The sequence below is a fragment of the Tenrec ecaudatus genome, chromosome 4, assembly GCF_050624435.1.
Source record: "Tenrec ecaudatus isolate mTenEca1 chromosome 4, mTenEca1.hap1, whole genome shotgun sequence".
Lineage (NCBI taxonomy): Eukaryota > Metazoa > Chordata > Mammalia > Afrosoricida > Tenrecidae > Tenrec > Tenrec ecaudatus.
In genome coordinates, this window is record NC_134533.1 from 75,491,793 (window position 1) to 75,515,578 (window position 23,786).

Here is a 23,786-nt window from a genome sequence, read left to right on the forward strand (position 1 = left end):
CCTCTGTGCAGCCCCTTCTCCCCAGCAGGCACCCTTCCTCGCATTCCGCCCGCGACTGGAGGGGGAGAGACAAGTGCTTCCCTCAGCAGCCACAGCTTCAGGCCTCCGAACCAGGAAAAAAGAGATGATCTACACATGACCGACAGGACAGCGGTGGCTCTCATGGCTGCTCTGATCCCTACTTCGGATCAGCTGAGGTCATCCATGCCCCTATCACTTTATGTCATGTTGAGGACGGTAGGGGTGAAATGTCAGATCGAACCACTATCTTAGCTAAATCGTTATTAAATAATTGCCCTGGGCCTGGTATGCGCTGGACGCCGCGGACACAGATGAACCAGAGAGTGTCCTTGGGGTGGGGTGGGGATGGGCTGCAGGTCCATCTGGCAACACTTCTGCCTACAGCTGAAAGTTTCCTCTGCGGAGCCCAGCCCAGCTCCATTGTGCGCGCCTGGGGCCCTCACACTCAGGGCGCTCATCCTTCCCTCCGGGCTGTCCCCGCTGCAGCTCCTCTGCACGGACCACGCGATCCATGCAAAAGCAGCAGGCGCAGCCCAGGCAGCCCTGGTACCCAGTGCGGCACTGACGAACCCCCTATGCTCACATTCTGGACATGGGGCTACACATTCATTTCTGAGGAAATGAACCCCGTGAATGCTCGAGGGGGCCCGGAACATCGAAACTGGCTCTCTCAACAGTGGACCCTTAGCTCTAACTCCCGGCTTCGAGTTCCTCTTCCTCCCGATGGCCCAGGCAGCTAAGATTTCAGCACGCCTCATCTTCAAGCCACCCTGAGCCTGATGCTCAGCAGGGAATCCATAGAGCGAGCGACGGCCTTTCCTTGCTGGCCTCAGAAAGGCTGTGGGTCACTGGGTGACAGCTGGCTTCGTGGAGACTGTGAAATGGGACCCCAGGCAGTAGGAACTCTGATGCAGCATACGGGTGCAGGAGAGCACGAGGCTTTGCCCTCAAGAGGACGGCTGTCGTTCTCACTGCCCACAGGCATCACGCCAGGCCAGCTGCCTGCCAATCAGACCTTTCAAACTCTGTGGAGTGCTCTCCACTGAGGACCCCAAGGGAGTGCTGGATGGGCAAGACTGCTGCTTCTTCCTTTCCTGAAATAAGGATTTGACAATCTGCACCTGGCTCATCTGATGTGTGCCTGGCGGGCTTTCCTAGAGGGCGGTTACTCTCAAGTATCCACTTCAACACCCAATAAGACCAGACTCACTGCCCTTGAATCAGCTCATAGTGGCCTTAGAGGACAGGGTAGAACTGGCCCTATGAGCTTCTTAGACTGTAGCTGCTAATGGGAGTAGAAAGTCCTGCCTTCTTCTTGCACAGTGGATGGTGGTTTCGAACTGCTGACTTTTCAGACCTCGGACCAATGCGTATCCACTACACCACAAGAGTTCCTTCCATTTCAACAATGGCAGTGGAATTAGAAGCTCTTCCTGATGCTATCTTCATCACCACCACTACTACCACTATTAAGTAGCAAGCACTTTTTTTGTCATTAGCAAGCCATCATTTTTGATGATGGATAGTATATTGAGACATCTAGACATTTGAAAAAATGCAATTCTCCTAAGAGCCTTACAAAGTAGGCATTATCAGCCTAACTGGACAGATGAGGAGACTGAAGCTCATATAAGTTATAGACCCCGCCCCCCCGCCCCCCAAGATCATGTGGGTTTATCAGACATCAAAGCCGGTTTCATGATGTCATACTTCAGTAATAACCACTTCCTCTCGCGGGCCACTCGCTGGGAGCCCCTGATGGCACAGACGGTGAAGTACTGAGCTGCTAACTGAAAGGTTGGTGGTCCACTTCCCGCCCCCCCCGGCCCCCCACCCCCAGCCACATCAGAATAAGGCCTGATGAGCTGTTTGCAAAGGATCGCTGCCCCCCGACACCTCACGCAGCAGCCAGTTCAACTCCGCACGCATGGAGGCCTCGTCAGTTGGAAACATCCTGATGGCAACTAGCCACCCCCACCAAGCCTTGTGCAGAGTGGCTTATTTCAGCCTACCTTGTGCATCTCACTATTATTGCTCCTTTATAACTGGTGGCCCACACAGGAGAGACTAGTCCCCATGGAAGGACATCATGCTTGGTGGTAACATGGAAGGGCAGCCCAACGAGAGTAAGTCTCTCCATGCGATGGATTGACGGAGCAGCTGCCACATTGCAGGGGTGGGGAAGGACCAGGCAGGGTCTCGCTCTGTTGTACCGAGAGCCACTCTGGGTCAGAACTGACTCCGACAGACCCTGACAATAATTAACAATGCACTAAGGTGACGCTGTCTCCTTGAGGGTGCACACAGCAGCAGGTAAAACCAGAATTCACACTCTGGCCATTGTTTATCATTTCTGGTTTTTTTTTACTATACTCTCTCATATAAAAAGGAGTCACCAACTCAAACTTGGTGACTGGTTCCACTTTACCCAACAACACAAATAAGCACTATACTATCGGCCCAGGTTCAGATGAGAGAATACCAAGTGGGTGGGCTAATGACAACGGCACCTGGTGCCCTGGCTTCTATCTCTGGTCCCTTGTGTTTATTTTCACCTGCTTGGTGAGGGTCAGCAGTGGTGACAGAGGCCTCAGCTGAATCTGGACCAGGGAGGAGCAGGAATCTAAAGACTTGACAAGTATTAGGCCAGAGGAAGCTTCCCAGGAATACTTTGGAGAAGACCATTCACTCCCCATTCATTTTGTAGAGAAAATGCTAGCTTCTAGCTCCTGCCCTAAGTGCTGTGGGCTTGGAGAAATGACCGCTCTCGGCTTTCACTCTATGTAATTTAATGGAAGATGACAGATCTATAAATAATGATCTGGGAGCTGACTTCTACTCCTGTATCTACTACCGAATCTATAGTGTAGTTTTCAGCAGGTGGTCTAACCTCTCTGAACTCTGAATCCTCAGTCTAACATTAAGTCAAATAGGTAATGTCCCCCTAGACTCCTCTCTCCAGCATCCTGTAATGCAATCAATTATTAAGCTTGGCAGATTTTTCTTTTAAAATAAATTCAAAGACATCCTTCACCCTCTTTACTACTCCGATAGTCCTCATAGGGCAGGGACCAGGACTTGATCACCTGCTTCTTCAGGCTTCTGGACATGGAAATAATCCACATGCAGGTGCACCAGGTGTGACTGCTGAGGTGAACTGCTCTCAAAGCTCTGCAGAGAAGAGGCATCACTACGCTACATTGGAAGACATCCCAAATCCATTATGGTGGACTCTTCTCTTTTGTCTACTTCTTCATCCATAACAGCTCCTGATCTGGGGACCAGAAAACAGAGAGCTAGCCTTTGCTGGCTCTGTCCATGCTTCTGGGTCTTTGTGTCAGTCAGTCCTCTCTCTGGAACATTCTTCTCGTTTCATTGTGGAGGTATTTATTTCTTGTCTTTAAAACTCACAGAAGCACACCAGCTGGTATGATACAAGGACTGTAAAAACTAAAATCCAAATCCAAAGGAGGGAAGTTGTATCAGAACTTAAATTGCGAACAAATGCTTTGCAGAAGACGATAGATGACAGTGGAAACCCGAACCATTTCCAGGGTCCGCCGAAGGATGAAGCTGTGGTGACTCCCCTCTGAACACCGTCCAGGAATATTACTAGCCTTGCTATCAGACACAGGGCGTTGTAAAGTGGATTATGGCACAAGTGGTCCGGTTGAAATGTTATACCTCATCATTTGATATCCATTTTGACCCATTTCAAAGCTGTTTGAATTTGTCATATTGTCTGCTTTCTTTTCGATGGAGGGTTCTCTACGTCTTGTCATTGTTGATTTTACTGTTGTCTCTATTCACTTCCTGTTTGTGTTTCGTATGATGCTCTGACTATGAAATCCAGGATAGATAAATCTATAGAGACGGTCAGTGACTGAATAAAAAATGAACTAAGGGCATGGCAGGAGAGGTTGGGGGGAAATGGGGAGCCGACAGCAATGGGTACGAGAGAAAAACGTTGTGAAACTGATTGTGGTCATGATTGTACCACTCTTCCTAATATGACTGGACAATTAAACTTGGCACGTGAAGTACACGGCAGTAAAGCTGTTTTTCAAAAACTTCAGCTTATAAACCACCTTGCACCCTTCCAACCCCAACACACCTCCCCTATGTTCCCAGAGACCCCTGGGGACATATCTCTGACCTATCACACCATCACTGTCTCTTTTTAGTTCACCCAGCGGACTGTGCTTGTGACCAATGGAAAGCAGAGACTGTCCTTTCCCCTTCCTGTGGTCCTAGCACTGGGCTGGGCACACAGTGGTCATCTGTGAAGAACAGCTCCGAAGGGTGACACAACTGAAAAAGGAAAGCATGTGGGTGTATGGCTTGGGTGTACCCTCCAACACTGTAACCCCCACCCCAGCAACACCGTGTGGCCCTCAGCTCTGAGGGTGAGCAGAGGCCACACCTTCCAGCACTTCTGGAGGCCGCAGGATCAGTGAGAGCTGACTGCAAAGTGAGTATTGATCCAAGATTCCCCTTGGACTCTGGATTTATCACGCTTTCCATCTATCACCCAGCAGGAGCAGCAAACCTTGGCGCATAAAAATTTCCAAATGCCTCGGAGAGCAGTTTTCTAAATCCGGGTACCTGAGGCTGCTTCTCTGCCCTCTCCAGAAACCTGTGTTGCTGCCCTCTTGGTTTGCCCCCAGCCTCCACCGCCCGCACCTGACCCTCCTCCGGCGAGCCCAGGGCCTTATAGACTCACCCTCCGTCAAAGGGGTTCTCCCCGGGGATGATGTGTGTGCTGTCCCTGCCCACCAGGAACTGGATGCGATCATAGAAGGAATGGAGGCTCTGCTGGGACACTGGGGCCTGTGTCTCCTGGATGATGTCCACAGGGTCAGGGGAGCCCAGGCACAGCGGGTTGACGTGGCAGAGGGGCTGCAGGCAGCAGTCAGGGTCCATGCAGTCGGCCAAGCCATCTGGAGGGGAGACAGGGTATCTGTTTAGATTGCTAGGTTTCATCAGTCATGCCAGTCCAGCCTTCTGCAGCTCCTTTCTGTTGTGACCCAATCATCGGAAACACTTGATTAAGTGCTTGAGAAAGTCAAGGCCCTTTGCTGGGCACTGAGGAAACCAAGGGGTTTCAGACCTGGTCCTAGCCTACCAGTCTTGTGAGGGAGAGGGAAAAGGAGAGGGAAATGGGGAGGATTTACCTCTTCAGCTATCTACCCATACGCGCAACCTCAGAGAGGCTTTATATGAAGGATCAGTACATCTAAAGGAGGTGACAGAACATGCTCACACGAGTCCCTAAATTTGAGTGCTGGCATGTGGAAGGTGAGGGAAATAGCAGGAACGAGGCACCAGGATCAGACATTGCTAGGGCAGCACAGAGAGGCTATAAGCAGAGGCATCTGCTTAGCATTGTGGGAAGACCATTTCCTGCAGTGCAGAGAACAGACTGGAGGGAGTTGGAGGTGGGGGCACGCGGAAGCTGCAGGCTGCCAAGTGGATAAGTAATGGTTTCGTAGACTGGAGAGGTAACAGTGTGAGTTGAGGGGACCAGATGTTTTGGAGAGAGATTTAAGAGGCAAAAATTTCCGATCTAGTGACTGACTAGTTTGGGGGGCAGAGGAAGGGTAGTCGGGGGAGGTAAGGGCCCTGGACTACTCAGAATCTCTCCCAGCTGCAAGGCAACTGCGTTCCCTGAGACGCAGTCCTCAGTCCTCTGGAGACCTGGCTCTGCCTCTGGTGAGGGGGTGCCCTGCACAGTCACTGACTGGACTCGAGCCCCATCCACAGGACAGCACACATTGATAGCTTGGGCTTCAGGCTGAACTCTCTCTCCTCTTTCTAGGTCTGCAACCTTAGGCAAGCTACGTGACATCTCTGAAACCCAGTTTTTCCCTCTTAATAAAACAGACACAAATACTCTTTGTGCTACACAGTGCCCAAGGGCTTCTAGCCCTGTTTCACCCAAACTCACAGCCGTGGAGCCGATTCCTTTTCCTAATGGCCTTTCATGGAGTATCTGGGACGAGATCTTTACAGAAGCTGCCAGCCTCATCTTTCTCCCTCGGAGGGGCTGGTGGGTGCGTGGACCATGAACCTTGCAATTAGGAGCCCAGTGATGATCCTGAAGTGATGATCCAGAAAACTCCTCGTCTCCCGCAGGGCTGTGCAGTTCTAGAGTATGGGCTCGGGAGCCCGACTGTCCAGAGCCCAATCCTGGCTCTGAAATTTACTACTTTAGGAGACCTTGGGCTGGTCTCTTAAACTATCTAAAAACGGTTGGGGAAGAATGAGCGGCATGCCTGCCCACCCTCCACCAGGGGATATCCCACCCAACTTCTTCAGGGGTAAATCCCACCCACCTTCTTTGGGGGGTGGAAACCCTGCCCGTGTGGTTGGGGGAGCTCCTATCCATCCTTTGTGGTCCCACGTGACTGAGGGAACTTCATTCTGCCTACTGTAGCGGCTCACACGGCCTAAGGCATCTCGGCCAACACTCACCAACGTTTCATGACACTGTGGGAACATCTACCCAACCTCCGCAGTCATCTACCTGACCGGGGCAATTCTTCCCACCATTCACGGTGCTCTGCATCAAAGCGGGCAACGCATCAGCCTTGTGAGGCACTCCCATTGCAACACCCCAGCACTCACTCTCCAGTGCCCCAAGTTGCTGTGGGCCACACCATCATCGCTTCTTGTGAGATCACCCAGTGCAGCACCATCTTTTGGTGTCTACAACAACCCAACAAGTGTCCCTTAAGAGGACCATCCAATTTGCCCTCCAAATAACAGAATACTGGTTGACTAGGGAAAGAGTGAAGCCGCAGGAGGATAAAGCAGTAGGCCAATTTCATAGTGAAATTAGCTGCAGGCAGTTCAAAGAAGCATTCCTAGGAGTCTCCCAGCAATAGCCGGTCTCTGACTTTCTGTAAAATGACACCAGGCGTCTCTGAAGCAATGCAATTCAAACAGTAATCAGCCCCAGTAATCTCAATGAAAAAACAGGAGAAACAAAAGGCAATGGCAGAAGATGTCCTGAACCTAACAACGTGCTTGATCAAGGGCAATGTAACTGAGAGGAATTACTGAAACCTAAATGAAGGCTGAGCATGATAGTGGGACAAGAGGAAAGTAAAAGGAAATAGAGGAAAGAACTAGGAGGCAAAGGACATATATAGACGTCTAAATACAGGCATGCACATATGTAAATATATTTATATATGATGATGGGGAATAGATCTATGTGCATATATTTATAGGCTTAGCATTAAGGCAGCAGATGGACAGTGGATCTCCACCCAAGTACTCCCTCAATGCAGAAACACTTTGTTCTATTAAACTGGCAATCCATGATGCTCACCTTCCCGACACGATCGCTGAAGACAAAGCAGGTGCATAAGCAAAGGTGGTGAAGAAAGCTGATGGTGCCTGGCTATCAAAAGATACAATGTCTGGGGTCTTAAAGACTCGAAGATAAAGTAGCCATCTAGCTGAGAAGCAGCACACCAGCCTGTGTGATCATGAGGTGTCGATGGGATCAGGTATCAGGTATCAAAGAACAAAAATCATATCATTGCAGTTGAGGGGGAGTTCAGAGTGTTGAGTGGGGACCCAAAGCCCATCTCTAGGCAACTGGACATCCCCTTATGGAAGGGTTTTGGGGAAGGAGATTAGTCACTCAGGGTGTAGTGTAGAAATGATGAAACATACAACATTCCTCTAGTTCTTTAATGCTTCCTACCCCCTCACTATCATGATCCCAATTCTACAAATCCCAGATTCTTATAAATCTGGCTAGACCACAGGGTGTATACTGGTACAGATAGGAACTGGAAACACTGGGAATCCAGGACAGATGAACCTCTCAGAACCAGTGGTCAGAGTGAGGATACCAGGAGGGTGGAGGGAAAGTGGGGTATAGAGGGGGAACCGATTATAAGGAACTACATATAACCCCCCCCCCTGGGGGGCAGACAACAGAAAAGTGGGTGAAGGGAGATGTCAGACAGTGTAAGACATGACCAAATAATAACAATTTATAAGTTATCAAGGGCTCGTGAGGGAGGGGGGCAGGGAGCGAGGGGAAAAATGAGGAGCTGATACCAAGGGCTCAAGCAGAAATAATATGTTTTGAGAATGATGATGTCAACAAATGTACAAATGTGTTTGACACAATGGATGGATGGATAAGAGTTGTACGAGCCCCCAATAAAATGATTTTTTAAAAAGATAATGAGTGGCATGCATTTGTTAAGTAAGCACAAAGCCTAGTACTATGCCGTCAATGGCTGGTATAGCAGGTGGCACATAGTAAGAGCTCACTCAAGTGGTAGTCCTTCAGCACTGTGAATCTAGAACTTGGCTCACTCACCTGCCGAATTCAGTCTGAGCTGTGGGAGAAAGCCTGTCTCTCGTTGCAGCACGGCTCCTGTCCCAGGTTCTCCTAAACACACCAACTGCCTAGCAAGGCACCTGTCTCCTGTAGCCGGCGGGCTCCCCGACTCTCAGGCTGCCCCTGTCAGGCATCGCTTAAACACATAATCACAGCCCAAGCTGAGGGTTATTTGCATTCTGCTATTGATGTTGGCATGACAGATTCAGCTGCCGCATCCGTAACTATGCAGAAATGCTCCATTATTCAATCTCAGGGAGCGGGGACGCTGACCATTAAATCAGCTAGCACAATTGAAGGGCCGTGAGAAGTCATGGCTAATTTGAAATTTTATTAGCTCTTGCCTGCTCTTGTTTACTGCCGAAGCAGTCTCTGGAAACCAGATTTTTACCTCTTTATAAACACTGGGCTCTAAGGCATGTGGGAGGACCGCGTACTGCCGAGGAGGGAGGTCTGCTCTGGAGTCCGTCAGGGAGGAAGGCTGGGTAGAATGACGTGCCCGTTACTGCTGACACCAACTGAATGACGGGGATACGTCACAGTTCTCTGGTGCCAGGCGTCGCGCTAAGTGCTTCACAAGGCCTGTCTCATTTCGTCTTCCCGACCCTATGACGTCAAGGCCCTCATTTGAGAGAGGGGACCGAAGGTTCAAAGTGCTACAGGAACTTGGCCAAGGTCCCGAAGCAAGTCCAGTGGAGGAGTCTGGACTTGCTTCTTTCTGCAATGTGAAAGGTTCTTTGAGCCCCGGACAGCCATTTCTCAGGCTGATTTCTCGTCTTGGAGTTGTTGGGCCATTTTGGTTGTATAATTCTTAATTTGAAGACCTTCGTGAAAAGCTTGGGTTCTCACGGCAACTCAAACTGCAGCGATTGATGTGATTTCACTGGATGATTAAAAAAAAATTAGATACAGGACTTTCTTTCTAGTTCATCTTCATCTGGAGTTCTGAGAAAGTGAGTTCAGAACCAGAGCCACACACAAAACTCCACCGAGACTGGAGGCGGTGGCGGCTAGGCATGTGGTGCACTGGCTGGAGACAGAGCCCTGGTCTTCACCATGGAGGGCAAGAATGTGACCGCTGAACCACCCTGCCTTTGTCTTAGAGAACTGAACTTCACAAACATGGCGATGACAAGACTCCTGTCAGTCAGGGAAGTGGAGACTTCAGGGGCTTGCAGATGGGGCTCCTCAGAAATGGAGGTACCACATGAACCCAGAAGGTGGAATTGTTCACTGTGTGCCATGCGCAAATTAGTGCCGGGCCCAGAATTTGGTCTGCCTTTTTAAGTTGGGGCTTTCTAATAACTCATTCAGTGCATGTGGGCCAAACTGCCCCTCACACGAACAATCACATTGAAGAGGGATACATTAAAGTGACTAGGGTCCACAAAATTATTATCAAAGGCTGTCATTTATGAGACCAGCTTTTGGGCAAAGTCCTCTCCCTATTTTCAAAGGCACCACGTGGCAGCCTGAGAGGACGCGTGTGGCTCCTCTGCAGTAAGGGACGATCTCTGCTGTGCCATGTTCTTAGGCAGAGATGATCCATCAACTTCAGGAGATTCACACGAAAAGGAAGAGTTATTATGCCCTGGGGTCAGGAAAGCGCAGTTGGGGGTGGACTAGAAGCCGCTCGCTACATGATGTTCAGGAACCTCTCTCCTTTGGGCTAGCTGAGAAACACTTACCTTTTCTAAGATTTCATAGATCACAAAGTTTACTCATAAGTTGGTTGGCTTATAAAATCTTCATGTTCCATAAAATTTGTTCTTTCCATTGATAGGAAAGCAATCAACCATCATAACAGGAAAATTTAGTGTGTGTGTGTGTTGTTTCTTTTCTTTAAATTTTCATTAAAATAGTCCTAAACCCTAAACCCCAACTTTTGAGAAGGTGCATAATTTTGTCTAGAAATTTCCTTTTTGCTTCACAGTCCTGAAGCCGCCCCCCCCCCACTTTCTCTTCTTAATTGGTGACAGTGAAGGACTGAAGAAAACGTCCAAGCAGCTATTGGGGTTGCTGGAGGCTGGGAGAGGCACCACACTGCTGCACCCAGCAGAGGCCTCTGATGGGGAGGGAGAGGAGCAGGGAGTGGCCAGAATGAAGGGCTCCTAGTCCACGTCCATCCTCCAGTACTGGCCCGTGAGCCCGGTTGTAACATGGAGGTGGTGAGATGCAGCTCATGCGTTTTCGTGATGCTAGAATCTTTGGAAGCTGGGAGTCTGTGGGACTGCCCTGCTTTCCTGGGGCTTGCAGGCTTCCTGCCTGTAACAGGGTGTTGTCTTACCCTTCTCTTGCGCTCACGCTTCGTGGAAAACGTTTGCGTTTTCCTTCTGTGACAGGCTTCCCCCGACCCAGCGTTCGGCTTTCATACGGTTTTACACTTTCTGTGGCTATGCGACCATCAAAGGTGGCGTTCAAGGAAATGCCTCTTTACCATAACCTCCTTCTGTGCAACAATTACAACGAAATGACCCAAAGGACCGGATTCCAGTTGCAAAACAACTGGAAGTTTAAACATCGACTAGATAATTGATGAAATTAAGAAATCATGTTAAATTTTGTAGGTTTGATAATGATACCATGAGGTTTTTTTTAAAGGAGTACTTTTTTCCAAATGATAAGATTGGATACCTAGGATTGGTTTCAAAATCCTCAGGGAGAAAGCAGAAGTTGGCGGGAAGGGTTGATTACTAGTGTTGGGGGAGGGAAAGACACGCTCCTTCTACGATTCTGTTTGCTTTGGTGTATATTCAAACTCTCTAAGAAACAAAAATAATTAATTAGAGGATAAGAAATGGGGCTGAGAACTCAGAGGCAGGGGCTCAGTTAACCTTTTCCACTTTACAAATGAGGAAACTGGATCTCAGGTGACATAGTGCATTCCAGGTGGGAACAGCGGGGGAAACTGCACAAGTGGGAATCTGATCCCCGATCTGTCTCCAAATTCAGCTGCAAGGCGCTGTTCACCAGCTGGTCTCTCTGCCTAGATCAGTGCTTTTGATACGGCGGTGCCTCCAGCTCCACCCTCGCTCCCTAAGAGGGAAGAGGCAGGCCTGCATCCAATATGCACAGCACAGGGCCTGGCACGCAGGAAGCACATCAGCTGAATGACTGACTGAGTATCCCAAATCAAGCAGTGCCATCATTGGGGTGGGGGTGGGGGACAAGGGAGGAGCCCGAGGGGGCGATAGGGCCATTCCCTGGGACATAGTCCTTCCTCTCTTTCTAACGGCGCCGAAAGCCGAAAAGACTGTGTGCCTTCGGCACTTCCTGTGGGCTCATTATTATTCCCCATAGGGGAATGAAACAGGAGCACTACCTGCGAAGAATTCAGCAGAGTTGCTTGGAGGGAGACAACAGACCAGTGGGGAAGAAGAAAGCAGAGGGGCTAGGGGGTCCCTTACGTGGGAACCTGACTCAAGGTGGGGCTGGGAGACCTCCTGGGAGTGACAGAGTGGTTCAAGGGAGATGACAGGGATGGACAAACAGGAGCCACAAAGAGAAAAAGGTGGGGACAGGCTAGGAAAATGTCTGGACCAGAGAGCGTTTTGAACGGCAGTCGTTTGTAAGGCTGCTTACACGGACAATCCCACGGACAGTGTGTAACACACCCATCCTTCGCTCTGACGGCCACACTCTTCTCTTGGCTGAGAGCCCACGAGCCAGGCTTTTCTCCCTTTCTGTCTGCAGTCCAGCCACGGAACGGCTGGCCATCAACAGACTGCCAACAGTGTGGGCGGGAGCCCGGGGCACTGGGGGGGGGCGGGATGAGAGTGCCTCCCTTCTGTATACGTCTGGGAGAAGCTTTTGTAATTTTGCGATCATAAATTCTGTGCCTTCTTTCAAAGGGCTTGCAAAATCTTTATCTGCTCCTTGAAATACAGTTTTTAAAGGTCAATTTCTCTCTCGTCTCTTATCACACAAAACTTGGTTTAGAGATAGTCTGAAGGGTGACCAAATTCTATGGCTTTCGGTGAACTCTCCGTTTCAGCAGTGGGAGGGGGGGAAGGCGAAGGAGGACAGAGAGCTTTGTTCTTGTTTTCTTGCAAATTTTCCTTCCAGATCGTAACCACCAATTATCTGTACTGCAGCCCACGATAAAGAGATTATCACACCTTGCAGCGGCTAAAAGCCCCTCCTCAAAAGGAGACGGCTGTCTGATTCCAGTGGACTCATGACTCTGGCCACCGCTGCTGTTTAAACATTGGTTCCCAGGCCTCCCACTGAGCCACTGCGTGACTTAGGGCCCATCATTTCAGATCTCCGTGCCTGCCTCAGTTTCCCTGTAAGCAAATGTCTGCCTTGCTAGGTGACTGTGAGAGCTGGGGGTCATATACCCAGAGTGCCCTGCCAGCACTTAGTGATGCTCTCACATGATCATCGCAGTTTTCCTTTATGTGCAGTTATAGACCTGTCTTTTTTCTCTTTCCTCCTGACAGTGAATAGGTTAACAATTTTCATTACAAAATTTAATTAATAAATGCAAAGTTGAGAATATGTTTTATCACACGGGGAAATAAATTAGAATCTTAGGTGAAAAAGAGTAGAATATAAAATTAAATACACCCACCGCATCCTACAGGACAGAGTAGAATGGCTCACTAAGGCTTCCGAGACTGTGAATCTTCATGGGAGCACAGAGCCTCATCTTTCTCTGATGGAGCAGCTGGTGGGCTCAAACTGCTGACCTTGTGGTTAGCAGCCCAACTCCTAACCTACTGCTCCAGCAGGGCTCCATAAAATGACAGCGTGATTCTATTTTAAAAGCCAATTACACATACTTATACAGTTACAGATGCATTTTAAAAAATAGTAAGCATCATGTTTCTGTGATTACAGGTGGAAAGGAGTGGGAGGAAGCAAATTTGACAGTTGTAGGCGATGAATTAAGGCTTAGCAAAGGTGAGGGGCTTACAGTTACACAGTGAGCAAACAGAGGAGCGAGGATTTGGGCCCCTAACCACCTGGGGCAGCACATCCCCACCACTGAGCTTTGCTGCCTCCCAGGTACCTTCCCATTCCATGTGATAGTCACTTAGCATGCTTCCTTTTACATGCAGTCACCTGGCATACTTGGGCCACAGGTCTGTCATCTCTGGGTTGGGGAGGAAATGAACATCCCCATCAGAAGGCACTCAGGGAGGAGATGTGTGTGGTAGCTCATCACGAATGACATGCTATGAGTAGGACACATTTTTTTTTTTTGTCAAAAAGACAACACAAGGATTTCCGAGTGAGTGAGTGAGTGAGTGAGTGAGTGAGTGAGTGAGTGAGTGAGCAGGAGCCTCTTGGTCCCAGCGGGGCCTCTCACTGACCAGTGCCCTGGTGACATCTGGAGGAACGGGTCATTCCAACAGAGGCACCAGGAGTCTGGGAATTACTGAGTCACTCTCAGAATTGGTTTTTGCTTATGTAAATTAAGGCCACAACCATAAATGAAAAGAAAAACAAGCCAATAAAGTGACTCCCAGCTCAGCCGCACTGCGTAACTGTTTTTTGTTTTGTTTCACAGTCTAAAAACACTGCAACAACATTCTTAACGAAGCTTGAAATTCAAGTTTAATTTGAAACTTTAATTTGCTCTAAGCCTGGCAGACTGGGGAAGAAGGGGGTCTGGAGTGCTCAGAGCACTTGGTGGGCCTGGGTGCTCCGTGGGGGGCCTCACCCTCCTGGGGCCCGGGAAGAACGGTGCGCCCTCATATCCACAGACCACATGCACTAGGGCGGCTTGTGGCAACCGACAGCTGGGAGATGTGGGCAAAACACTTCAGACCGTGCAGCCTCGGTTTCCTCGAGGGAAGAAAAGAGCCAGGGGACATTGATATGGTATCAACAGGAGCCCTGGTGGTCTGAGTAGCTAAGAACTCAACCATGAGCATCAACCATGAACAGAAAGGCGGTGGGTCTAGCCGACGCAGCTGCTGTGTGCGAGAATCCCGGTGGTCTGTTCTCACAGCCTAGAGAAGGCCCTGGAGCCGTTGCACGCTGCCATGGGGGGCACTACAGTAGAGAGTGCTTTGATGGTGCACAGCACCGCCAAGTACCCCCCCCCCCCGCCCCCAGTGTTGCTGGGGACATACTTATTGTCTTTGAAAACGATCAAATGACAAAGCCTTGATCCTTACCACTCTTCGGTGGGCTAGGCCCACTGGTTGGGCTGAGAACTGCAAGGTCAGCAGTTTGAAAGCATCAGCCCCACTGTGGGGGAAACATGGGGCTTCCTACTCCTGTGAAGAGCTACAGTCTCAGAAAGCCAGTGGGATAATTCTACCCTGTTCTAGCAGGCTGCTACGAGCCAGAATCAACGTGATGGCGGTGAGTCTGGTTTTTGGAGACACTCTTACTGAAGAGGTGGAAGTGCTCTAGGCTCACTAGGCCATGAAGAGGGGTGAGGGGGCTTGGGGTCCGGTGCGGGCTTGGTTAAGGATTTTGGGTGAGTTTGGGTATGCCATCTTCTCTCTCTGGGCTTCCGTTGGGCTGTGACATGCATGGGGTTAGGCGGGAGCTGTTGCTGATCCTCTTTGATGGCTTTTCTAGTGTTATTACTGGACTGTTAATTTCTTCTCCATCCCCCTGGGTCATAAATGCCAAGAAGAATCACTCCGGGAAACACTAACAGTATTTCCCTTTGCCCTACATGATTTGTCCGGGATTCTTGCTGAGTCTCCCATCCTGGCTGACATACAGGCAAGGATTTCTTTCTTCCTCCATGGGATGGACTTGTTCAGATGACACTTGCTTCCCAATGACTGTGAGTTTCCTGAGGGAAAAGGCCTGGGCTGTGGCCATTGATCTTTAGGTCCCCCCCCCCCTCCAAAGGGAGCACCGTGCTTTGGACAGCACAGAAACCCAGTATGGAGGTGCCTGACTGATTTGAAGAGCATCTGGTGCCCAGTATGTGCACGCCCACACACTACCCAGCTTCTCCCTTACCTCCAACTGGCCCCCTTCGGCCCATGTCTGGGGTGATCAGGAGGAGAGTGAGCATAAGCGGTGGGGAGAGTCAATTCCTTGTGGTTGTTTTATCTGAGCCTGCGCCTCCCTGCAAAGCAGGTCTGCTCTGCCTCTTCCCCAAACTCCCCACTTGGGCAGAGAGCTAGGCCAACTGAGAGGGCCCTAAGGGAGGGCGTTTCCTCATTTCCCACCCCAAATCCAAGGCCAAAGGACTCTCACCGATCTGGCTTCCCCTCATCAAGCCAACATGTGGAAAGCCTTCCTGACTAGACTGCAAGCCCCGTGAGGCTTGCGGCATGGCCCCCGTCCCAGTAGGATGTGTAGGCATCTGATTGCACCAGTGGACTGAGTGGATGGTCCTTTGCCACAGCATTAGCCCACAGCATGGCAATGGATGCTTATTTTGTTTCTCTTTCCCCCGAGACTCCCTCTCTTTCCTGCTTCACAAATGTGGAGACAGCAGCCTCTTCCTCTCTGGAGGGCCTGTCTCCAGAACCGAGTCCAGTGCCCCGTGGAGAGGATGCTCACTTCACATTGGGTACGTAAGTGAATAAACTCACACTGACGGGTTTCTGGGAGGCTTTGATTAAAAAAACAGAAAAGGCGAGGTAAAAGCTCACTTTAAATCCTAACGTGTTCCATAGTCGGAGAGTCTCTGCGACTGGTAAAGTCTGGTGGTTCTGTAGCAGTCCCGGGATGCACTTCTCAGAACAGCCAGAGGAGATGCTAGTCCCCGGAGACCTGAACCAGCAGTGCTCCTTAGGGGAAGCAGCTCTCTCCCACCACAGCAGGGCTCTCGGCGCCCATGCCAAGTGCGGTGAGAGCTGGTTCTGAAGTAACCAGCGGCGGTGTGACATGTTCCGTGAGCGAGTAAACGAGCCTTGTTTCAATATTGGTTCTTAAGTGTGTGACGGGGAAGGTAGGTCTGCTCTCTTGGCATTTTTGTCAAGCATCGTCAGTTCCTGAGCTGCCTAAATGCTCCACAGCTCTTTGAAGGGTTTTGCCAGAAGCCTGGATTCTGGAGAAGGGAAGACTTCATGATGTGGTTTCTCTCCCCTTCTCGTCCATTCCGTGACGTTAATGTCAGTCGCTGGACTTCTGTCTATAGTGGTGAGGGCAGGGGGCATGCTGAGGAGATTGTGCAGGTACTCTGGGCCGGCATGTATTTCCTACAAATGGCAAACCTGCTCACACTTTTTCTTGCCTAGAGATAGGGACCCACACTGCTCTCGGCGTGTCTCAGGCTGCCTGTGCCCATGCTGACCCCTCTGAATGGAGGTCTGGCTCCTTCCAGGAACAGCCCACCCACTCCAGACTCGCCTTCTTGAGAATGGCCCTACTCGCCCAACAGCTAATACACAACTCTACGCAGGCACTTAGCACAGGTAATTAGCACACTGTGTCTTTCTCTTTCCTGTGAGGTCCTGAAGAGCAGGGCCAGGCTTATCTTTGTGCCTGGGCCCATAGTAGAAACTTTAGAACAAAATGATACAAGTAGATACATAGTAGAACTTAGAACAAAATGATACAAGAAACAACAAACTCCACAGATTTCAGAAAGACTAAGGGGAATCTCAATCTTACTAGGCCTAAGGAGAAAAACAGGCCTGCTATCTCCCCGGGCCCAACCCTACATGCTCCATATTGTCAGACTCTACTGGAATCAGGCTGGCTTGGCCTGGCTCAGAGAAAGACCCGCGTGGAAGGCGGTGCCTTTTCCTTCCAGACTGCTGAAGTCAACTCCTAGTGAATGGGGCAGAGTAAGTACGGCACCACACAGCTGGCCTTGCAATTCTTACGGTGCCTTGAGCTTGTAAAGTGGTTCTAAAGTCTGGCTTGGGAAGCTGTCCTCTCGATCCCCACTCCATCCAGTATCCCAGAATGTCCTTGGTATGAATAAGAGCTCGTGAACATGTTTGGACAAAGTCAACTGTAAGTCACCAATTAGAAAGAGAGGGTGAGCGGTTTTGATATTTTCTCTCCCTGCCGCTTTCTTACTAATCTCCTAATAACCCCTGTGACTGGCAGAAGTAGGCACCACTTCTAGGTGGTAAAGTGCAGCATGTAGGGGTTGTATGTATCCAAGTTTACACAACAGAAAACGAAGCCTAGAGTACAAGGGCAGAGCGGTTCTCGTGGTCCAATGGCGCCCACCTTAGCCATAGGGAGTGAAGCCTGTGATGTCAAGCACCTTGCATGAGTCCCATGAATTGGAATCAGAATATAAATTTCTTTACAAGTAAACAAGGGGTCATCTAGTTCAGAAGCAACAAAGCCCACATGGAAGAAGTACACCAGCCTGTGTGATCACCAGGTGTCGAAGAGATTAGGTATCAGGCATCAAAGAACAAAAAATCATATCAGTGTGAATGATGGGGAGTGCGGAGGGGGGCCCAAAGCCCATATTTAGGCAACTGGACATCCCCTTACAGAAGGGTCACAGAGAGGAGAAGAGTCAGTCAGGGTGCAGTGTAGCAACGATGAAACATACAACTTTCCTCTAGTTCTTAAATGCTTCCTCCCCACCCACCATCATGATCCCAATTCTACCTTACGAATCTGGCTAGACCAGAGGATGTCCACTGGTACAGGTAGGAACTGGAAACACAGGGAATCCAGGGCAGATGATCCCCTTCAGGACCAGTGATATGAGTGTTGATACTAGGAGTGGAGGAAGGGTGGGGTGGAAAGGGGAACCGATTACAAGGATCTACATATAACCTCCTCCCTGGGGGATGGACAACAGAAAAGTGGGTGAAGGGAGATGTCAGACAGTGTAAGATATGACAAAATAATAATAATTTATAAATTATCAAGGGTCATGAGGGAGGGGAGCAGGGAGGGAGGGAAAAAATGAGGAGCTGATACCAAAGGCTCAAGCAGAAAGCAAATGTTTTGAGAATGATGATGGCAACAAGCTTGACATATGTATGTATAGATTGTGATCAGAGTTGTACGAGCCCTCAATAAAATGATTTAAAATAAATAACAAACAAATTTCTTCACTTCCAGCTAATGAATGTTCTAAAAGACTAGGTTCTGCCTCCCCACTCCCACCCATGTCTACCCCAGAACTTGAGAGCAAAATCAATGACTTCTATCAAAAGCGCACAGAGACAGAGGCTGTGGGGGGAGAAGTTGTCCCTCAGGATACTTGGTGAGACTTATCACCAGACTCAGAGCAGAAGAGACCTTAGCCAGAGGCGACCCAACTGGGCTCTCCGGGAGGAGCCCCCTCCTGTAGCACCTGTGTAAGAGGATTGTCCACGTCTAGTGAGGAGGAAACTAATGTTGCTAGGCAACTCATTCCATGGTTGAATTGTTAGAAAACTCTTTCTTCCATATGCTGTCTCCTCTGCATTTGTGGCTGGACAGCAATTGATTTCATTTACATTAGCTAATTTTAATTAATTCAAATGCAACAACTGGTGATGTGCACTCAGACCACATGTCCCGCTTCCTGCCTGGCCCGCCAGTCTTCTTGCCTGGACAGCTGGTGTTGGCGCCCTATTAGCTCAGCAATGCCATCCGTCACCCCCCGCCTCCCACTGCCATTGCTGCGTGGGGCCCATGGGACTCAGCGCCCTACCTCCATCGTTGTCTTTGCTGTCACCACAGGCCGTTTCCATGGATGTGTCACAGCCAGCTCCTCTCCAGCCCAGCTGGCAGACGCAGTGCCACCCGTTCAGGTCCAAGGTACATCTGCCGTTCCCATTGCACAGCCCGGGGCAACCCTCTGCAAAGGCAAAGCACAGGGTCAGGGTCTGATCGGCCGTGGCTGACTGCAGTCACACACATTCACACTCTGCCTGAGCACTCACAAAACGCCTCCACACCCATCAGCACCTTGGTGCTCACATCAGCCAGTGACTAGGCATCATGAGACAGGTTCCAACTGTACAGAGTTGGTGACCGGGACTGAGAGGGGGGAAGGGACGTGCTCAGGCTGCAGAGGCAGGAAGTGGCACAAAACCCAGAGCTGGTGTCTCCAAAGCCCTGCTTTCGCAAGCAGCTGGGATTCCTGAGCTGGAGTGGTGGATGCGGCTGTGTCAACATCTGACCCAGGGGGCGTTGTGCCTGCTCCTTGTTCGCTCTGCTGCGTGCCCAGCCTTTCTAGATGCTGGCAAGAGTGAAGCAGTCTTGCTGTTTGCTCCTAGGTCCTCTTGGCACTCCACGCTGCCATTCTAACAGGCCCCGCTGTCCGCAGCTCTTGTTACTGGGCCACTTCTATTGGACCTTGGGCTGTTCACTGACTTTGTCCGATTTCCTCCTAAACAACCATCTCGGCTTTGAGGAAGTATGCTTGGGCCTGCTTCCTCTCATCTTGTCTACACTTAGATGCAGACTCTGCACCCAGAGGAACAGCGGCGAGAGAGACCGGGGCTGTGACTGCGGGTCCGGGGCCAGGCAGGCTGCTTCTGCCTGATTGTGTTCCTCTGTACAGTCTGTTGACCTTTCCGTCATTATCATCTTCTCTGGGCTAGCACTGGAAGCAGAGATGAGTAAGAGCCCATCCTTATTGTCGAGTAGATTCATAGAAGAAGAAGAATGTACTCTACCTTAGCGTAAGGGCGATGTGCAAGATGGGGCATCAACCTACCATAGGGGTGATCATTGGACTGAGAGAATATGTACCCTGTTGGCTTAAGCTCTGCTGTGGCCCCACTCTAAGGTTTTCAAAGTCCCATGTAAGTGGACTGAAAGGTTCTTCATGATCATCTAGTCACGCTCCACACTCTGAGTTTGTGGTGGAGACTCTGTATGGGTGAGAGCCTGTAAAGTACGTGATTCACGTCGGAGTCTATTTGCTAAGACTTGGTTTCTGCCGTCTTCACTGTAACCAGTCTGCCCTCTCTTCTCAGAGGGCTGCTCCAAAACCAACCCCCACGGTGAGCCGTCCATGTCTCCACGGGGCCCCTTCTCAGACTCTGCAGAAGCTATGCACAGAAAAGCAGTCGGCCACCTGGAAACCTAATTTGCATGACTATCATTATCAGTGAGCTGCTATCAATATGACTACAAATGGGATTTTCGGCCATCAACTAGCTGAACATGGACCCCATTATTCTGAAATAGGCTAACAAATGTGGAAGTGGCTGGCCAGTACAAGACCTGGCTCAAGGTAGGCCGGCACTCACTGAAGCGTCAGTGAAGTAGGAGCAGAACTTTCGGTGGTTGACTGCAGCTCCCAAGTGAGAGCACACGCTCCTGAGACCGTCACCACAGCAACCAGGCAGCAATTCTGGCCACCATGTCTGAAAAAACATTTACTGAACGTGCGTTCTGAGCCAAGGAAACACCCTTCTGGAAGTTTCGAAGCCAATGTGGACTACAAGGTCTTTGTGCAGTAGGTGCCTGTTGGGGAGGATGAGAACCCATGGGCCTGGCTATCCCCCAAAAGTGAGCGAGGAAGCAGTTGGCAAAACAAGCTGCAGGCGCTGTGCTGTGCAGGTGGCCAACCCGGCATTCTGACTCAGTAGCCAACACCAGCCACTCCTAGAGACAAGCAATTACGGAAGCTCCTCCCCCCAACCAGCCCCAATTAAATTTTTTTTTTTGGTCCATATGGCTAGGACTTACTTTCAATTAAGTCTCATTTGGATTTGGAATTAGCCTTAGAGGCAGGAGGTTCTGATACTTAAGAATGGTAGCAGATTGCTTTCTTTTGCTTCAAGGCATGGCCTCTTGTAAGCAGCTAAGAGTATCTCCTGTGGAAGAGCAAGAGTTTGGAAGCCGAAGCAAAGGCTTGGCTGTGGGATCCACGCAAGCTCCATAATTTCTCTGAGGACCAAAGAAGATAACATGTGCACAAGAAATACACAGAACCTGGTGTACAGGTGGGACGTGAAGTCTATACAATAGCTAAATCACCTACTCACGTTTACCATCACCCTATTTTAGGGAAAGGGCATCTCATCCTAGGAAATCCTTTCCATTATGTCAGGTGGGGTCCGGAGAAAGGCAAAATAGAGCATGGAGAGGTTTCTGTAAATCAGGGGTCATCATAAATTTAAGTGTTTGTTCTGTAAAGATCAAGATTCTAACTATTTTAACCTTGTGCACCCAACGGTCTCTGCTGTAATTATCCCACCTGTCACTGAAGTGCGAACGCTGCCAGAGACAATTTGTGGGTCTGAGTGTGGCTGGGAACAAGTCAAACTGTATTTACACAAAAAAAGGCAGTGGGCCACGTTTGGTTCATGGCACAACTTTACCAACCTCTGGTCGTGGCACTTTGAAAAGAGTGATAACCACGACGGTTGCCACAGAGTGAGCAGCCACCATGGCTGGCCACTGCTGTGGGCCAAAGTAAGTAAATTTTACAAACAAATTCAGATGCCAGTTTTCCAGGGCAGTTCTGCTTGTACCTCTTCATAAAATCCCTATGCTGTGGTTGCGTGCGGCCTGTAGAGCCAAACAGGCCTCATCCCACCATCTCCTGTTATCCACTCCTCATGCGGACACCGGCACAACCCCCAGATCTAAGTTCCTGCTTTCTCTGACTTACAAAATGGATAGTGTACCTAATTCAAAGCCCTGTTGAGGGATTATGGAATTTGTCAATTATGTAGCAGAGTATGGCACAAAGAGGCATTTGATAAATGGCAGCTATTATTCGGGTGAATAGGTCTGCTTTAACCATGTCTAACTTCACCAGGAATCGCACAAACTCAGAGAGCACCTTTTGCTTCATCAAACCGCACGAGTGTGTGGGCCATAAACTCAAGCCTTGCCAAGCAGAGCTAGAGACAAGCGCATGGCAGCAAGGGATGGCGTCATGTGTACTGTGATGGGAGGCTGTGTGGTCATGGGTTCAGGGCACCACGTCATGCTTCCATAGTCCTCTGTCCTTCCTCTTGATAGTAATCACCACACGTAGACTTAAGCGGTTAATGTGCAGTTAGTGTGATGTCTTGGTCGCCACATAGAATGTGGACTCCACAAAGACAATTTGGGGCCCAGTCCAATGTTCACACAGCTGGCACTCTGTGTGTTGACATTATCATACGGACTAGAAAGGAGGCCTGGGCTCCGATGCTTTCGCTTCACTCGGAAGACCTTAGAAAAACGGCCTTCCCTCTCGTTTTGTCATCTCTACAACTGGGGCTTCCACAAGATCTCTTAGGCCCTTTGAGCACAACTGACGCAGTGGAGAAGGTTGAACCGACTTCTGGTTAGGCCTCTTTGTCTTTCATTTCAATACGCTTCAGCCGGCACTTACTCTATGCTTGGGGACCTTGTGCTCATTGTGGGGCATGTAGAGAACAGCCACATCCCGTGCCTCCAAGAGTTCTATATCCTACTTATTTATACCTTACTTTGTTTCAGGAAAGATTTAAGATAGAGCTTATCCTCTCAGCAGGAAGACTTTTCCAAGTATGCTCTGTGGAGTAGTAGGTCTGTAAACTCCTCAACAGCAAGATCCTGAGGCCAAGTTTGGAAGACACTGCCCACTGTAATCTTAGCCTAGGAAGTCCCCGCTCTTAATATATTAAAGGTCCTGAGAAGTCCTGTAATACAGACATTGGCTTAAGTACCAGGCCATCTTACAAAGGGACCTCAGAACTTTTACTCACCCTGATACTGTTCTTACACGATTCCAAGCCCACGGGGAGCCCCCGATCCACTGAGTTCTGCTGCTCTCAAACTGCCCCGGACCAGGTATTCTCAGCGCAGGTAGGGCTAGATGAGCAATCTTGGGACTATGGGGGGGCTTCAAAAAGTGTGTGGAAATTTTCCATGATCTTTAAACTCATTTTTCCACCCATATACTTTTTGAAGCCCCCTTGTCCATTGTCGGCAGGTAGTCTCTTCAAATGCCCTGCGTGACACCCCAAGGATTGGAAGGACTTTGAGTAGCAGGGGGTGAAGGAGGTGGCTCTGATCCAGCAGTTTGCATCTGGGCTGCCCCGACTTGCTTTAGGCAACACGAGAAAGCCCCTCCAGAAGGACTCGCTGATTTTAAAAACCATCTGTCCATCCTTACCCACTGCCGGGACTCACCTATTCTAGAGACCCTGCAACTCATCAGTAAGTCAGAGAACGCGAGTGACATTCACAGTCCCCCCGGAAGGACTCATGCCAAGCCTGTGCTGGAGCCAAAAGAATGTGATGTTAAGGTTTAGAGATGGGCTAAGCTTTTCAAAAGAAATGATGGCCTTTAAACGGCAAGGGACCACTTTATCTTCAGCCTTCTGCTGAAGTCTCAGCGGTCCCCCTTGTAGCTAGCATCAGGTGTGGATGCATTTTTCAGGCAAGTGGCAAAGGGCTGTCCCTTACAAAATGCCCCGCTGATGCTTCCCTTCCCCTTCCCTGCAGTCACTTCCCAAGATAAGGCGACCATCATCTCGTACTGGGGTGACAGCACTAGCCTGACTGGCCACCTTGCCTCTAAATCTTACTGCTCCGTCCTTTGCCCACGATGCAGCCAGATCAGTCC

The 23,786-nt window shown here is 49.8% G+C and overlaps 1 protein-coding gene across 4 annotated transcripts in view; it reads right to left on the reverse strand.

The window, feature by feature from the left end:
* The window catches only part of TENM4 (teneurin transmembrane protein 4), a 913,628-nt gene that overhangs the window by 99,249 nt on the left and 790,593 nt on the right, over positions 1-23,786 (reverse strand). For all 4 annotated transcript variants that reach the window (XM_075546361.1, XM_075546358.1, XM_075546360.1 and 1 more), the window contains 2 exons: positions 18,936-19,082; positions 4,745-4,961 (listed from right to left, as the gene is read on the reverse strand). In XM_075546361.1, coding sequence (XP_075402476.1) covers positions 4,745-4,961; positions 18,936-19,082 — 364 coding nt within the window. The remainder of the gene's footprint in view (positions 1-4,744; positions 4,962-18,935; positions 19,083-23,786) is intronic.